The sequence below is a fragment of the Apodemus sylvaticus genome, chromosome 9 (genome assembly GCF_947179515.1).
Source record: "Apodemus sylvaticus chromosome 9, mApoSyl1.1, whole genome shotgun sequence".
NCBI lineage: Eukaryota > Metazoa > Chordata > Mammalia > Rodentia > Muridae > Apodemus > Apodemus sylvaticus.
Window position 1 is genome coordinate 58,153,797 of NC_067480.1, and position 17,610 is coordinate 58,171,406.

Consider the following 17,610-nt stretch of genomic DNA (forward strand, 5'->3'; position numbering starts at 1 on the left):
CCGTAATACGCTATATTAGGTGACCTACTGAAAAGAGAAATGGTATTACTGTATTCTGTTGTGACTTGTCTCTTCTGATCGCATCCTCACTCTCAGAAAGTATTATCTACTGATGCATAAAGTTTGACCTAAATAAGACAGCTTAAAGCACCAATAGAGACTGGCCCCTCCCTATCAAGCTGCACAATCAGAGTTCAATCCCCAGCACCCACTTGGTAGGAGAATCAACTCTGAAGCTGTTCTCTGGCCTCCAGGTGTGCACCACGGCACAAGCATATACTACGAACAGAAGAAAATGATAAAAACCCTGCAACAAGTCAAGCACTATGTATGGCACATTCCTGTAATCTCAGTCACTCAGAGAACGGGGCAGGATGACAAACTGAAGGCCAAACTGGGCATTTTTGCAGAACTTGAAAATAAAACAAATTAAAGTTTCTAGAGCCAGGCATGGTGATGCAAGCATGCATTGGGAGGCAGAGGGAGGAAGGTGAGGAGTTCGAGACCAGCCTGAGCGACATGAGACAGTCTCAAAGTCTCAGGGTTAGAGCTCAGTCAGCTGAGTGCCTGCTTGAGACAGACAAAGCCCAGGGCTTGACCCTGACCACAGACGAGGAAGCAGAGTCAGCTGCACATACCTATAATCTCAGCACTTGGGAGTGGGTGTGGGAAAGCCAGAAGTTCAAGTCATCTTCAATTTACAAGTGAAGTTTGAAGCCCATTTGGGGGTTACATGAGACTTGTCTCAAAAACATAACTGCATCCGTGGATGTACTTCAGTGGCAGAGAGGGGAATCATACCTGTTGTAATTCCAGCACTTTGGAGGCAGAAGCAGAAAAGCTGCTGAGTTTGAGCAAACCTAGGCTACAGAGTTTTTAAAAAGTTGTTCCAAAACAAAACAGGAGCTGGGGACTGCTTGCCTTGTTATGAATCATGAAGACCTGCACTTAAACCCCAAGCACTCACATAGAAAAGCTGGGCATGGCATACACATCTGTAACCCAAGCCTAGCACTGTGGGGGCAGATAGGATTGTTAGCTATGGTTAGCTGGCCTTCAATCTAGCTCCAGGTTCAGTGAGATCTTGCAGGATCACAACACCCAATTGTCCTCTTCTGACCCAAACCTGTACATACACAAAAGCCAGTGATAAACCGGGGAAAAAAAAAGCTTACAATGAAAAACCCAAATTAGATGATTTCCTTAAGGTGGTGACTACTGACTACAGAAATAAGTCCAGCCTAGATCAATGCTTCCCTACTTCCAAATACTGTCAGTTCTAAGTAAGTGGTTTAAGGACCAAGGCAAGGTTCTAAAGTTTGGATTCCATTCCTAGAATTACTTGGTATACTTAAAATTTCAAGGCCCCAACCACACCTACTAAAAGCTTTGGGCATCCTGTGATACTTGACTAGTATAATTCTTAAATAATTTTATGAGATTATATTAGTAATATAAAATATATAAGAATATAAAAGAATGAACTTTGTCCTAAGGAATTCAGGTTGAGCCAGGAGCCCAAGGAGACTGAGGCCTCTATCTGGTCTACATAGTGAACCACTGTCTGAAAGAACCCAGCACTGAGAATGTGGGCTGGTGTTTCGGATCAGCTGCTTATCTTTGGTCCAACTTAAGGGAAGAAAAAGTCTGACTGGTAAACAAAGGAAGCTAGACATAATCACACACTTCTTTAAACTAGAACTCAGAATACCAGGCCAGCTAGGACTGTGCTAACAAGATTAATTTCAAAGTACATTGTTAGCTATGTCTGAGGCAGAGTATAAATACTGAAGACCTACTTGGAAATCTAAGAACTTCATATTCTATATAGAATTATATATATTCTATAGAACTATATAGAACTTCATATTCTATAGAATATAGTTTATATATTTATAAATATAATAAATATATTCTATATTTCAAAATCACTAAACATGTAAACTTCCACATACATATTGAAGGATACACAAAGAGTCATGATTTATGCCCTCTTGTTTTGACATTAACTGCATCCAAGTTATGGAATGCTAGAGGTTTATCTCAGTGGTAGAATGTTTCTCTAGCATGCAAGAGGCCATGTTAGATCCTGGGAACAAGGAAACAAAACCATTTTGGGGGAGTGCTGCTAACCACAAAAAAAACCTTGTAATTACCTTGAACTGGATCTTAGATTTATTCACAAATATTGTTCATTAGTGCACCACATACACACAGGCAGGCCCTGGAGTGGGCTACCATCCAGGTTCTGCAAGCCAAATCTGGGTCCTGGGTCCTCTGGGAGCAATCTCTGGCTTCCTTCCCACCCAACAACCCCAGATAAGGTTTTCCTACATAGCCCTGGTTATCCTAGACCTTACAGTGTAGATTAAGCTGGCCTTGCATTCACAAACTTCTCTGCCTCCTCTAAGCGCTGGGATTAAAGGCATGTGCCATCTTTGCCCAGTCCCCTGTTTATGTTTTTCAAACAAATTTTGGTGTATGATTTGGAAATTGTGACATGCTCAGGAAATTACATTTTCCAAAACAAAACAATAAAGGTTAAGGACCCCGCCCCCCCATCTCTGTAACCAAAGGAATTGCACCACAAAATGTTTTATAATGCTGCTAACTTTACTTTGTCCAGGCTTTTTTTTTTTTGGCCAACTTTGCATAAACTTGGGTTACCTTGGAGGTGTAAACTTCACGTTAAGCAGCAACTGAGAAAATGCCTTCATTAGATCGGCCCATAGGAACATCGATGGTACGGAATCTTTTTTTTTAGACAGGGTTTCTCTGTGTAGCTCTGGCTGTCCTGGAACTCAGAAATCCACCTGCCTCTGCCTCCCAAGTGCTGGGATTACAGGCATGCGCCACCACCGCCCGATGATGGTACAGAATCTTAAGCCTCTCTGGGCCATGCCGCCCCGAGCAGGTGGCACTGGGTTGTGTAAGAAAGCAGCCTGAGAAGGGGGCGAGTTGTAATAGTCCTCCACGGTCTTTGCTTCAGCTCCAGAGTTCCCAGTGATAAGACTTAAAGCTGAGATAAACTCTTTCCTCTCCAATTCACTTTTAGCCAGCAGTTTATAACACAAATAGAATATAAACTAGACAGTATCCGAGTCCCATGGTTTATATCATTCATCTATGTAAGAATGCCAAATTCATCCTGAAAATTCATTTACCTAGAAAATCCTTTTCTCAGAACTCTTTAACCACTCAGCTTACTTGGGAAAAAAACAGCTTAAATTACTGAAGACTGTCCACTCACTTACATCATTTTATTTGGAAATGTTTGTAACAGTACAGTGAAACTAAATTTCAGAGACAATGGCTGTCAGTTTAGGCATCATCTGTTTATTATAAAAGGGAGGCATGGAAATTATTTACATGATGAAATAGTTCAGAACGTCAGTGGAATGGGCAGCTTCATGTGACACCATTTCAACAGTGATTTCAGTCGACATACTTTCCAAGAATGTCACTATCTCTAAATAAGAAATAATCCTGTAAATAAAGAGACCATTGGTTAAGATAGTAATAGCAAATATAAAGCTTATTTTTAAATTATTAGCTTTACTTACCTTGTCATCTAGAACTACTTTGGTGCCTCCATATTCTGGGAGAAGAACCTTATCTCCAACTTTCACACTGACAGGCTGAATCTCTCCACTCTGAGGAAAAACAAGTTTCTTGTTAGCAGAGTCCGTCTGTCCTGTTCACTAGACACACAGTGCTGTTTTTGTGTCAGTATGGACACCAGGAGCCTCCGGCCTCAGGTTTGTGTTAATTATAGGCATTAAGTCATCACATCAGACTCTATAACTTTGAAATAACTAAATTAATGAAATGTGCTCAAACCAGTATGTTGTTAGGTACCTAATTAGTGGTTAAGCAATACAATTTACATTAAATACAGGTCCTCATAAATAAGTGCTGCTATAGTTACAATACGAAAGAGACACTTTCACTAAAACTGCATTTCAGTGGACAGTTAAGGCTGGCTAACTTAACTGTTAAACATTAACGCACCCTGTAGACCAAGTGAAATAAAGCAGCCTGTACCACCAAACTTGGTCAGAGATTGAAGCGTAATGTCCACTGCCCCTAGTACTCTAGTCTACATTAAGAACACCAGGGTAGTTCCCCTCCCGTCTCAAGCATGCCAACTAAAACTCAACGGTGTTAAGATTAAAATTATTTCAGTGTCTGGGCTAAGCTATCAGCCAGGCTCCCCGACCACTACCACTTCACCCTTCCTTTTTGGGGATGGGAAGGGAGAGACAGGGTCTATATAAAAACTGACTGGTCATCAATTCTGGATCCTCCTACCCCAGCACTATACCTTCCCCTAACCTGTGCTACAATTACCTTTGTGCCTTATTAAATACCTCTCTCAACTCTGAAAAGGCCCTAGGGTGTATCTACTTGCATGATCTTTTGTCTACTTAAAATTTGAAGAGTAGACTACAAAATAGCTACAGAGGTATTTCATTTTGTGAGGTTTTGTTTTACTTTTTTGAGACATGGTCTCATCCTGCACCTCCTGTTGGCCTACAAGGCTGTACAATCCTTGGCCACACGAACCTAGGCCACAGGCAGGAGCCACCATCAAGGCAGGCACTCTTTAAGCTCTAGAGTGTGGGGCACTGCAGAGTTAGCTCAGTGGGTAAGCAGACTTGCTATGAAAGCAGGGGAACCCAAATTGGGATCCTAACACTAGAGTAAAAAGGCTGCAACCCCCAATATGCTGAGGGCCAGAAACCAGATTAGTTCAGCACTTTACCCCAAAGGAGTAAGGTGGAGATGTTCCTGCTACACAGCCTACAGGCATGTGCACATGTAGTCAAATACCTTTTGCCTTTTTACAGTCCCTTACCATTCCTTAGAAATATAAAATAATTCTACAACTTCCAATTCCCCCGAATGCGAGGTTCTTTGTGAATTGAAATTTGACTTGAAATTCCATTTTAATTAATGTTTTAATTAGCAAAGAAATTAATTCCTCTCCTTCCACATCACACATAAAGTTCAGCTCCACTCTAGGAGTTCCAGTTTACCTTTCCTTTCCCGCCTGACCCCACAGCCACGACCGTTCCATGCAGTACTTTTCCTTGAGACTTTTCTGGAAGCATAATGCCGCCTTTGGTTACTGTTTCGGCAGCACTCCTTTCCACCAACACTCTGTCAAGGAGCGGAAGAAACTTCCTAAAAGCTTGTCCAGCCTGTGGAAAGAAATGTTCAAACAGACTGTAATTAAGATCTAAGTGTCAGAGCACGTTAATACCACTGCAAGCCTTAACTCTCAACAGGTCAAAGCGTTTCAAAATGACAAGAAAACTAAAGTGTACCTTTAGAATATACTCTTCAATGGTCCACTCTATATAGACTACACTGAGTTTCATTTCCCTGTCTGTTGTGTGTAGGGGTCTTCACTGCTTCTCAGTAATCGCAACCTTGATCTATTCCAAGGTCAAACATTTTCTTTCTCTAGATTTTTTTTCCCTTAAGTCGAGTAACGGGGGAGTGGTGTCACTTTTTAAACCTGGATCGTACTCTTTGTCCAACATAGGACACATCCACCCAAGCCCTGCTAGTGCAGGTGGGCATCTAGGTGTGCATCCGCGTTCCCGCCCCCTACCCCAAACGCCTGCCGCACACGTGCTTGCAGAAAACCGTGGCGGAGACATGGTGGGACAGGCCTCACTTCTGCAGAGCCATGGGCGGACACTGAGTGGACCTCTGTCCTGCTAGTCCCAACGCGCACATGGGCTCGCCGTGAGCCGCAGGCCGAACCGTACCCGCAGGCCTGCCCGCCACGAGACACTCACCATGACTTGCGCCGCCGCAGCTCCGGACTCTGCACTCGGGCCGCTGCTGCAAGGAGAGTCCTGGGGGCCGGCTCCGGACACGTGAAAAGGCCGCGCAGCGCGCAGGCGCACTCAGCCCCAGAGCGTGAGAGGGGGCGGCCACGCCAGCGCGCGCGCCGATTGGTGGCGAGTGCTCCGCGCAGGCCGCCGAAGCGGGCAGCCGGAGGCGGAAGAAAAGGGGAGCACTTTCTAGGCTTTTCCAGGCCGGCCGCCGAGGTGAAAGAACGAGCCCCCTCCCGGAAATGACGCCACTTGACCTTTCACACACGGAAAGCGCGGGGCCTTCCGGAAGGTTCTAGAACCCAGCGCGGCCCAGGAACCAGCGTACGGCGGCGGGAGAGGGCAGAGGCCGCGAGCTGAGGCCGCTCAAGTACGGAGGGCGGGCCCGCGCGCGCCGCATGCAGATTGCAGGGCCGGGGCGTGGGAGAGAGCGGTGCGTGCGCGCGCACGCGGGGCTGCGGGGCGGGGCCGGGAGGGAGGGGACTCGGGCTCATTGCGGTGCGCGCCCAGTGCTGGGTCCCTCACTCGCCGCAGACGGCCTGCCTCGCCTCGTGCTCTCCTGCCGCCGCCCCGCAGGTACGCGGCCTCGGCGCGCAGGGCGCCCCGGTGCTCGCAGGCCTGCTTGTAGCGCCGACCGAGCACGGAGGACTGGGGGATAAGTCAGGCAACGACGCCGCAGGCTCGGCTCACTTGTCCAGGCCCAGCAGGGCCACGCTGGTTTCATCACGTGCGGCGGGGACCACGCGACCCAGGCCGAGCGCGGGAGCAAGGGAGGGCTAGGGTGAAAGCAGCTTGGGTCCTCTGGTGCCACCTGCGCCTGGCATACTGCAGGACTCTGTCGGAGGGTGGTCGGGGTCCTTCAGTCCGCCGTGGCCTCCGCTATCCGGTGCCTTCACTTTGACCTTGCTCGGGGCTCCTGGTCGGGAAGACACGTGGGGCCGCGGGGCTGGGCTGGGCTGAGCTATGGTCCTTTTTCTTCGGCCTTCTTAGCTACTATGATACAGTAGCTCCTGGTGGATACCTGGGGACAGTCAGAGGGTTTTGCACCGTCATGAGTACTTCTGTAGTTCTCTAGGCACTTGCACTTAGAACCTGTGTGGCTTGCACCAACTTGATTTCTTTTCCCAGACACTTTTTTCGGAGTGGATCTGCTCCCAAGGCCGTTTTTGCAGTGAAAGATTAACTCGAGAGGGCAGGAGTGGGTGGCCATGGGGCTGTGGTTTCCTGTGCTTTGTGCTAGTGCTGTAGGTCAGGCATGGGGGCAGCCTCCATGATCAGTTGGCCAGCAGATTATGTCCTGAATCTGCAGTGTCGTTTGTGGCCCAGGCATGGTTAACAGAAGACAGCCAAGCTCCAATCTAGGCTCCATGTTTTGAAGCACCGTTGGACAAGTTTGTAGTGATACTTTTTTTTTTCCTCCCCCCAGAAATGCTTCGACTACCCACAGTCCTTCGCCAGATGAGACCAGTGTCCCGGGCATTGGCTCCTCATCTCACTCGGGCCTATGCCAAAGATGTAAAGTTTGGTGCGGATGCTCGAGCCTTAATGCTTCAAGGTGTAGACCTTTTAGCCGATGCTGTAGCTGTTACAATGGGTCCAAAGGTACCAGTATACCTGTATTGTGTTAAAGAACAGTGTTCTCTAGCTGCAAGACAGAAGTTACCAAGTTTTGTGAAAATCTGATTTGCATGTGGCATATCTTAGAGGTCTGGGGGTGTTATTTAGGAGGTTTATTAGTTGGTCATTCTACGACGGTGTCCTTACTACTGCTTCAGTCGATTTAGGGGACTTTTGTGTATTGTGGCATAATAGAGTAAGTAGTAATAGCTCAAGGAGGATATTCAAACTAGAGTCATGATTGTGTGCATGCTTGCGTTAAATTTTGGATCCCTTCCCAGTAGTAGAGGGTATAGAGGGGAAAGTACACCTCGAGTATAATACCTCAAAGTGTATAGCTGTAATGTGAGGGTTCACTCGTGCTGAAATATTCCAACATATAAGGCAAATGCACTAGCATAGAATTGCTAGTTTTTTAAAGGTTTCTGTTTTTGTGTGCATTGTTTTGCCTGCATTTATGTCTGTAAGGGTGCCAAGGTTCTGGAAACTGGCTTGGGTACATTGGAAGAGAAACCCGGACTACTACAGCTGAGCCATCTTTCATTTGCATACTTAACGGACTTTGTTGTTTTGTTTGTTTTCAAGAGAGCATTTCTCCAGTAGCCCAGGCTGTCCTGAAACTCAAAGAGAACGGTCCACCTGCTTCTGCAACACACATTGCCAGACTGTTTTCACTTGCCCTTGGAAAAAAACCTTTGTGGTATCCCATTCATTCATTTGAGGTATTCATACATACCTCATGGTTTCTGTTTTCACATTGCAAAGATTTGTCCGGTTTTGACTTTTTGAGAGAGTCACTAGCTTAGTCTGGCTTCTAACTCCCTTGTGGCAAGGCCGTGTTTGAACAACTCTTCCTCACATCTCAAGTGTAGGAATTCAGTATTATTCTCACACAGTATGTTTTTATTAAGACAAGGTCCCTAACCATAGCTGGCCAAGTAGGCCTTGACCTCGAAGCAGTGCTAAGAACAGAGGTTGGTATCACATCACACATTTGTGTGGCTGAATAGGGATCTTTAGTACTTTGAGGACATCATTGGATATGGTAGTCATTTTAAATTGATAATAAACTGATCTAAAGAGCTGCATGATTTCAGCACTCTGGAGGCTTAGGCTGGCAGATCTTTGAAGTTTCAGGAAAGCCATGGCTACAAGAGAAAAACCCTGTCTTGAAAAACAAAATTTTCATCTTTGAGTACTGTTTACATAGCTAAAGACAATAGCATCTTGGTTCAAATCCAAAAGTTTCCAATACTGCTGGTGCCATATTTGAAATTTTTTATTGAGTGAACCAGAAGAGTACATTATTATTATTATTGCTTATTATTATTCTCTTATTGGCTGATATTTAGTGAATGAATTTTAAAGCAAAACATGTTTTAATAAGCAGGGTAGTAGTTGTATAAGCCTCTAATCCCAGCCTTCAGGAGGTAGAGGCTAGCAGATCTTTGTGCTTTGGGAGTTTGAGGACAGCCAAGGCTACACAGAAACGCCCTGTCTTATCAAACAAACAAACCTAGTTCATAGCCAAAACTCAAGTGCAAGTGATGTGAAGAATGTTCTGGGATTTGGTAATTGACATCTGTGCTTCCTTGTTTTATAGGTGGCGTCCGTTAGTTTCAGGGAATTCCTGTTGTGTCTCATTCAAAGTTAGACTCCTGGCAAATAAGCAGTGTTCATTTTGTCTGTAGACCTAAGATGGTTGATTAATTTGGCTTTGAGATTCATGTTGTAGGATTGTTAAAAATGACGACTTTGAGGGTTATCATTGAGGGTTGCTAATTTTTTTTTCTGTCACTGTAGGGAAGAACAGTGATTATTGAACAGAGTTGGGGAAGTCCCAAAGTTACAAAAGATGGGGTCACTGTCGCAAAGTCAATTGATTTAAAGGATAAATATAAAAACATTGGAGCTAAACTTGTTCAGGATGTTGCCAATAACACAAATGAAGAGGCCGGGGATGGCACCACCACTGCCACTGTTCTGGCACGTTCTATTGCCAAGGAGGGCTTTGAGAAGATCAGCAAAGGGGCTAATCCAGTGGAAATCCGGAGAGGTGTGATGTTGGCTGTCGATGCTGTAATTGCTGAACTCAAGAAACAATCTAAACCTGTGACAACCCCTGAAGAAATTGCTCAGGTAAAATTTTATTGAAATTTGAAAAGAGTTAACTGATTAATTTGCATCTTTCGGTTTTCCAAGACGGGTTTTTTTTTTTTTTTTTTTTTTTGTAGCCATGACTATCCTGCAATTCAGCCTATAGATCAGATTGGCCTTTCCCCGTGTCTGCCTCCAAAGTGCTTGCCCCATCGCGGCCATGTCTAGTAATTTGGATTTTAATAGGTTTTATTTTTTTTAGTTTTACGTGGAAATAAATAATATCTGTGTTATTTGCGAAGATATTCTTAGGTGATATCAATGTACCCTGTGCTATATGGGTTCAAACCTAGTCCTTAATGCATAGTAGATAAGTCTTTTTTTTCTTTTTTCTTTTCTTTTTTTTTTTTTTAATGTATGTGCCTGGGTGTATGTGCGTGCATCATATGCATGCATGGACCCATAGGAGGAGATGTTACAGACAGTTGCCAGCCACTGTGTGGGTGCTGGGTACTGACCTGAACAGTATGTCATCTTAATCACTGAGCCGTCTCTCCTGCTCCTTTAGTTTATTCTTAATATGCCAGATAACGGAAGGACTGAGGGTGTGGATCCATTTAAGTAGTACTTCATTAAAACTGTTAACTGTAAAATATTAGTTTAGAGTGTCAAAAGGGAAGAAAGTTGAAAATACTAATATTACCATTTAATTTTGAAGTAACTTGGTTATTTCAGGTTGCTACAATTTCTGCAAATGGAGACAAAGAGATTGGGAACATCATTTCTGATGCAATGAAAAAGGTTGGAAGGAAGGGTGTCATCACAGTGAAGGCAAGTATGGGATTTGATGTTCTGATAATACCTTTGGTGGGGTGTCTGTCACCTGTTTTCCAAATTAAGAAAAAAATGGAATCCCTTGTTTGTGCCAGCACAATTCATTCCTTAGTCTTAACTTCTGAATCGGGAGCTTTGCTTCCTACAGTGAATTCATCTAACTTACTAGCTCTCTGCTAGCTGTAAATAGGATGGAGCCTCACTCTAATCCTGGTTGGCCTGGAACCCTGGGCTTCAACCTTAGAGGGATGGTGTGGTGTCCCTGTGTCATCTTCGATGTGTGGACTAAAGGCTTGTGCTCCTCTGCTCAGCTGTCGTTAGTGTCTTGAGCGTGGGAGTGTAGCTAGAGGTACTCTGCGGTATTTCCATGTTGAGACCCTTATGCCCATGTCATCTCTTGCTGATTAGGCATATAGTTTTAAATGTTGGCTTTGCTTTTGTTTTTTAGTCAGGGTTTCACTATGTAGATAGTTCAGATTAGGCCTGTGTTTCTTTTAAAAGATTTTTATTTTTATATATGAGTGTTTGTCTGCACGTATATATGTGCAACATGCGTACCTGGGACCTTTGAGTCCAGAAGAAACAATTCCTGGAACTGAGTTGAGGACCACCATGTAGGTGCTAAGAACCTAACCCAGTTCTGTCCGGGAAAAGCAAATGGGGCTGGAAAGCTGGATGGCTCAATGGTTAGAGCACTGGCTTCTCTTCCAGAGGTCCTGAGTTCAATCCCCAGCAACCAGATGATGGTTCATGACCATCTATAATGGGATATGGTGCCCTCTACTGGCACACAGGTATACTTGGAGATAGAGTGCGTAAAGTATGTTCTTAAAAGAAAGAAAAGAACAAACAGCAAGTATTCTTAACACCTGAGCCATCTTTAGGTTTAGCTGACCAAGTTTTGTTTCTTCATTGAAATCCATTCCTGTAATTCTTGACTTTACAGGATGGAAAAACCCTGAATGATGAGCTAGAAATTATTGAAGGCATGAAGTTTGATAGAGGATATATTTCCCCATATTTTATTAACACATCAAAAGGTAAGAGCTGGTCCAGAGCTGAACTCTTCACGGTATACTTTACGCGTAAACTTCCTGTCAGCTGTAGGCAGTGGATGTGGGTCATGCAATAAAAATTGTGATATTTCAAACATTGATGGTTCAGTAAATGAAGAAAGGAACATGAATTATTGGTCTCATTGTAGAAATAAACTGTTAGTTTTCTTCGGACTGTTAGGATTTGGTTTTACTGCTCACTGTATTTACAGGTCAAAAGTGTGAATTCCAAGATGCCTATGTTTTGTTGAGTGAAAAGAAAATTTCTAGTGTTCAGTCCATTGTACCTGCTCTTGAAATTGCTAATGCTCATCGGAAGCCCTTGGTCATAATCGCTGAAGATGTTGACGGAGAGGCTCTAAGCACACTGGTTTTGAACAGGTAATAGATTGGGTTGTTTATATATATGTACTTTTAGGTAGAAGAAGGTGATTTCTGTTGCTTTTGAAACTATTTCCATGTTTTGCTTGTATATATGATATAGTGCTCTATCCATTGAGTCCACCTTAAGCCTGTCTCAAATGTGCATAATCCTTGAATCTCTGCCTCCCACAACTTCCCAAAGAGAACTATACATGTCTTTTAACACTGGTGTGGTTAGCACTAATAGCCAGTTGTGTCTGCAATATAAGGACAGCATTTCTTTAAGAAGGAGATCAGCTTGGAACAAATTTAGATGAGTTAAGGTCGCCATCTTGTCTTTTAGACCAGAAGTTGTGGGAAGAGTAGGATTGGGATGGCTATGTAGTACTAGAGCTTACCAGGAAGTAAACTAGATGCTTTTTCCCAACTCCCCTTTCAGTTTATATCTTACATAGTTGATTGTTCTTTACAGGCTAAAAGTTGGCCTTCAGGTTGTAGCAGTCAAAGCTCCAGGGTTTGGGGACAATAGGAAGAACCAGCTTAAAGACATGGCAATAGCTACTGGTGGTGCGGTGAGTAAACCTTGTCAGACTGCTTTGCTCAGTGGTGTCTATGCTTCCAGGATGCAAATGCAATGCGACCTTCACAAACAGACCGCTTCTTTCCATTTTTTTATTTGGAACTCAAGGATTAGATTAAGGTCCACATTAACTTGCTGAGCCTGGTCTGACATTGGACATGAATAAATGTTCTTCTCAAAACTAACTCTAATTTGTGGGATTTTATTTAGACCTTGTTCTGGTATACCAATGCCTATGACATCTCAAAGAAAAACAGCATTTCTTTTTCTGGGGTTTTAAGCTTTATGTATTTGGGTCTGCATGTTTTGTATGCTGTATGCATACCAGAAGGCATCCATCCAGTCCCATAGAACTATAGCTATAGATAGTTGTAAGGTGCCATATGGATAATTTCTAATGTTCAGTCCATTGTACCTGCTCTTGAAATTGCTAGTGCTGGAAGAGCAGAATAGCCCTCCAGTGCTCTTGACTGCTGAGACATCTCGATAGCCCTGAAGAGCTGTTTCTTCTCACAAAATATCTGTGACATACAGTAATAAGGTTGATATAATGGAAGCCACTAATAGCACACTGCTTTTACAGGTATTTGGAGAAGAGGGGTTGAATCTAAATCTTGAAGATGTTCAAGCTCATGACTTAGGAAAAGTTGGAGAGGTCATTGTCACCAAAGATGATGCCATGCTTTTGAAAGGAAAAGGTGACAAAGCTCACATCGAAAAACGTATTCAAGAAATCACTGAGCAGCTAGACATCACAACTAGTGAATATGAAAAGGAAAAGCTGAATGAGCGACTTGCAAAACTTTCAGATGGAGTAGCTGTGTTGAAGGTAAGACTGACTCGCAGGTAAGCGTTTTAGGCTCTGAGTCTAGTGGTATTTACCAGTAATATTTTCCCCCAAATTTTTAGCTTGTTTGTTGTTTAATTTTTGCTGTTTTTTGTGTGTGCACGTGACCAAACTTTCCATGGAGTACATGTAGCAGTCAGAGGCAACTATCAGCAGTTGATCATCATCACTGTGATTCCAGGAATAATCAGGCCATTGGCTTGCAGGGCAAGCAAGACCTAGACCTTTGACCCACTTGGGTCATATATCCCAGTGCCTTCTGAGTCATAAATAGGCATCTCTCCCCTACTGGTGTTAGCATGAGAACCTTTCTTGTGCCATGTTATGCAGTTTACTGCTGCCTAATTTCCCGGTCTTGCTCTTTCTCTTTTTCCTTTTCCTGTTTAGCCCTGATTGTCCTGGAACTCTGTTCACTCTGTAGACAGGGTTTTCAGTCCTAGAACTCAATTAGTAAACCAGGCTAGCCTTGAACTGAAAATCCATCTGCCTCTGCCTCCCAAGTGCTAGGATTAAAGGTGTGTGTACTGCTGCTCGACTAGCATCCTTTCCTCAAACTGCAGCACAACTTGTAGGAAGTTCAGGGTTTTGTTAGTGGGATGTTGCTTCCTTTTGTTGTTGCTTTGAACTCTGCTGTAGCACAGGCTGGCCTCTCCCAGTTGGTGTAATCCACCTGCTTTAGCCTCAAGTGCTAAGATCATGACTGTGTGACACTACCCAGTTCAGGTCTACCATCTGGGTGGCTTCAGGTGGTCATTGAATGGTTAAGGTCGTGCTAACTGGAATTTTTTAACCTTTAGGTTGGAGGGACAAGTGATGTTGAAGTGAATGAGAAGAAAGACAGAGTTACAGATGCTCTCAATGCTACAAGAGCAGCTGTTGAAGAAGGCATTGTTCTGGGAGGGGGCTGTGCTCTGCTTCGGTGCATCCCAGCCTTGGATTCATTAAAGCCTGCCAATGAAGATCAGAAAATAGGTAAAGATCAGCTTTCAAATGAGTGTGTGGCCCGATCCTTTTTTTTGAAAAGCATTGTTGATTAGCAATATACTGCATTTACAGGGGGAATTATTTCACTTATGGTAGGATTGTATAAGTCTTCTCACTTTAATTAGACTTTTGTGTTCTTTTTAATTATTTTGTGTGTGTCGGACAGTGCATTTTGCCTGCATGTTTTGTGTGCTATGCGTTTGCAGTATTCTCAGAGCCAGAGGGGATATCAGATAGCCTGGAACTGGAGTCACATTGACGCTAAGGATTAAAGCAAGTCCTCTGGCTCCCCAAAAAGGGAAAACAAAAGTAAATTTGTGAAAATGTGTTTGCTTTGTAGGTATAGAAATTATTAAAAGAGCACTTAAAATTCCTGCAATGACAATTGCTAAGAATGCAGGTGTTGAAGGATCTTTGATAGTTGAGAAAATTCTGCAGAGTTCCTCAGAAGTGGGTTATGATGCCATGCTTGGAGATTTTGTGAACATGGTGGAAAAGGGAATCATTGATCCAACAAAGGTAAGCAAGTCAGCATTTCATAAACACGGATGGCTTGCTCTCTGGTGCATGGTTTTCGTTCATTTTTAATTTTACTAAAATTTTTTCTAGGTTGTAAGAACTGCCTTACTGGATGCTGCTGGGGTGGCTTCCTTGCTAACTACAGCAGAAGCTGTAGTGACAGAAATTCCTAAAGAAGAGAAGGACCCTGCAATGGGTGCAATGGGTGGAATGGGAGGGGGTATGGGAGGTGGCATGTTCTAACTCCTAGAATAGCGCTTTGCCCTTATCAATGAACTGTGACAGGAAGCTCAAGGCAGGTTCCTCACCGATAACTTCAGAGAAGTCACCTGGGAAAAAAATGACTGAAGAGAAGGCTGGCTGACCACTGTAAGCATCAGTTACTGGTTTCCTTTGACAATATATAATGGTTTACTGCTGTCATTGTCCATGCCTACAGATAATTTATTTTGTATTTTTGAATAAAGACATTTGTACATTCCTGATGCTGGGTACAAGAGCCATACCAGTGTCCTGCTTTCAACTTAAATCACTGAGGCATCTCTACTGTTCTGTTAGCATCAGGACTGTAGCGCTGTGTCACCACATGAGAAGTTCAGAAGCAGCCTTTCTGTGGAGGGTGGGAATGATTGTGTACAAAGTAGAGAAGTATCCAATTATGTGACAACCTTTATGTAATAAAATTTTGTTTAAAGTTCCTGGTTGTGTTATCCTTTTCTGTGGTCTTGATGGGAGAAATGAAAGACAATCAGGAGCACAGTTAGGTGTATAGAAACAGTCCACTTATATTTTATTCTATAGTCACCTGCTTTTCCTTGGAGATAGGATTATTGCTTCGTGAGTTTTTACCGAGGACAAAACATAGGTTAGCTTGACTGATTTGGGGGGAATATTGAGAGATAAAGGGGAGTGTAGTCTTTCCTCTGATTTGAACTCTTAAAGTGTGTAGAATCTGGGAGGTAGCTGCTTGCTATGCTAGCAAGAGTATCTTAATTTGATTCCCAGTGCTGAAGATCCAGAGATCCCTGGGACTGAGAGTCTAGCCAATTGAAGAAAGTTTCCAGGTTCAATCCTGAGTTCAATCCTTGGGATCCAATTTAAATTCAAAACCATTTTGGAGCTTAATGCCATAATAAAGTGTAAAAAGACTTCACGGGCAATTTAGTATTGTAACCAGTCTTCAGTACTTGAATTGTCTCAGTGAGTCTAGTTACCAGAGATCTAGCCAAATGAATAGGCAATATGAGGTTTAATCCCCAACCCTCACTTTACAAATATTCCAGTGAAGATTGTTCATTCCTTGGTGTGAAAGAACCAAAAGAGCCAGTTAAAGATACCAGAATGCAGAGAACCAGAAATAGTGTATCAGTCTGCAATCTGTTGGCCATTCTGTGAATTCTGGTTGTATTTCCACAAAGGGTTTATTTGACTGTAGGGTGGAAATTCCCAGAATAGAATAAGCCAGGAATGAAAAGGAGCAAACACTAATTCTGTAGTTAGTTTAGCTGTGGAAATGTACTTGCATCTACCAAAAATGAGTAACCAAGAGCAACGGAACCTTGATGCTCTCTGCTTTGAAAAAATGGTCTGGCAGAGGGCCCAGGTAGATGTGGGTGGGTCCAAAACCCCTCCAGAGTAACTGACTGGCTTGACCTCAACTGCAGGTACAGTCTGGGCAGTCAATGTTGAAATAACAGGGAGTACTTGTTTTTCGTTTGTTTGGGTGGTTCTTTTGTTTTTTTCTCCTTTATCCCCTTGGCTATCCTGGTGACTGTAGACCGTGCTGCTCTCAAACTTCGAGATCTCCCTGTCTCTTTCCCAAGTACTGGGATTGAAGATGTGCCTAGCTTTAATTTTTATTATTAAACCTAAAAAGTTCATTTTTACCTGGATGTGGTGGCATATGCCTTTCATTCCTGCACTGGGAAGGCAGAGCTCTTGAATTTGAAGCCAGCATGGTCTGTAGAGTAAATCCCAGGACAGACAGGGCTACACAGAGAAATCGTGTCTTGCCTTGAACTGAGGTTGAAGGTACTGAGTCCAATCCCTCCCATTGTGATGGTTAATATTAACAACGGGGAAAAAAAGCCAGTGGTGGCACATGCCTTTAATCCTAGTACTCGGGAGGCAGTAGCAGCCAGATCTCTTTTGAGTTTGAGGCCAACTTACTCTAAAAATTGAGTTCCAGGACAGCCAAGGTTACACAGAGAAAGCCTGTCTTGGAGAGAAAAATGAAAAAGCAAAACAACAGAAAACCAACTTGAAGGCTTTACAACCAACTAGGAAACAAACCTCTCAGCATGCACTGGGGCCTTTTCTTGATTAGGTTAACAAAGGACAACCCACCCTGACATTGCAGAACCATTCCCAGGCTTGGCCTAGGCTACTTAAAAAGGAGAAAGCTGGTTGAGCTTGTGTGCTCTCTCTCTCTCTCTCTCTCTCTCTCTCTCTCTCTCTCTCTCTCTGTCTCTCTCTACCTTCTGATTGGATACAATGTGACCAACTGCCTGAAACTGCATGACTTCATCATACACTGTCCTCAAAATGTGAGCCAATTGCTTTTATCCTAATACATCTGCAGTGCACAGGAAGGTAGAGAAACTGCCCTACAAAGGCAACCCTTTCTTGCACCAGGCTCAAGGTGAAATACTAACTGGTGGGTTGGGTAAAAGAATGGCCCCAAGGCCAGCAGTCTCAACCTAGACCCCTGAGATCTCTCAGATATTGAGCTACCAACCAGGCGGCGGCGGCAGCATCGGCATGCACCAGCTAGACCAAGGTCCCCAACACATATATATGGCAGAGGATGCCTGGTCTGGCCTTAATGCGAGAAGATGGGCCTAACCTTTGAGAGACTTGAGGCCC

At 43.6% G+C, this 17,610-nt stretch overlaps 2 protein-coding genes across 5 annotated transcripts in view; one reads left to right on the forward strand and one right to left on the reverse strand.

Annotated features, from left to right (window-relative positions):
• The window catches only part of LOC127693050 (MOB-like protein phocein), a 54,021-nt gene extending 47,949 nt beyond the window's left edge, over positions 1-6,072 (reverse strand). The window contains exons 1-4 of one of the 2 annotated variants that reach the window (XM_052193744.1): positions 5,811-5,919; positions 5,040-5,204; positions 3,564-3,653; positions 3,315-3,486 (exon numbers count right to left, since the gene is read on the reverse strand). In XM_052193744.1, the coding sequence (XP_052049704.1) occupies positions 3,436-3,486; positions 3,564-3,653; positions 5,040-5,204; positions 5,811-5,813 (309 nt within the window). In that variant the 5' untranslated portion in view covers positions 5,814-5,919 and the 3' untranslated portion in view covers positions 3,315-3,435. Of the gene's footprint in view, positions 1-3,314; positions 3,487-3,563; positions 3,654-5,039; positions 5,205-5,810 lie in introns of those variants that run through there. The other variant, XM_052193745.1, reaches the window with a different exon arrangement.
• Positions 6,073-6,123: 51 nt separating this feature from the next.
• Hspd1 (heat shock protein family D (Hsp60) member 1) lies at positions 6,124-15,443 on the forward strand. 3 transcript variants are annotated; one of them, XM_052193739.1, is made up of 11 exons: positions 6,124-6,219; positions 7,276-7,451; positions 9,270-9,605; positions 10,299-10,394; positions 11,344-11,437; positions 11,665-11,833; positions 12,288-12,387; positions 12,979-13,224; positions 14,040-14,214; positions 14,567-14,745; positions 14,836-15,443. In XM_052193739.1, the coding sequence occupies exons 2-11, from the start codon at positions 7,278-7,280 to the stop codon at positions 14,986-14,988; spliced, it is 1,722 nt and encodes a 573-aa protein (XP_052049699.1). In that variant the 5' UTR covers positions 6,124-6,219; positions 7,276-7,277; the 3' UTR covers positions 14,989-15,443. The 3 variants fall into 3 exon arrangements, with proteins under 3 accessions (XP_052049699.1, XP_052049700.1, XP_052049698.1); XM_052193740.1 differs by lacking the exon at positions 6,124-6,219 and adding an exon at positions 6,258-6,282; XM_052193738.1 differs by lacking the exon at positions 6,124-6,219 and adding an exon at positions 6,309-6,425.
• The last annotated feature ends 2,167 nt before the right edge of the window (positions 15,444-17,610 follow it).

Bases quoted from the DNA above. Each gene is read 5' to 3' on its own strand.
- Hspd1 (XM_052193739.1), top strand. From the start codon at position 7,278: ATGCTTCGACTACCCACAGTCCTTCGCCAGATGAGACCAGTGTCCCGG. The intron at 11,834-12,287 runs GTAATAGATTGG...TGTTCTTTACAG, and splicing joins AGCACACTGGTTTTGAACAG to GCTAAAAGTTGGCCTTCAGG. The intron at 14,215-14,566 runs GTAAAGATCAGC...TTTGCTTTGTAG, and splicing joins CAATGAAGATCAGAAAATAG to GTATAGAAATTATTAAAAGA.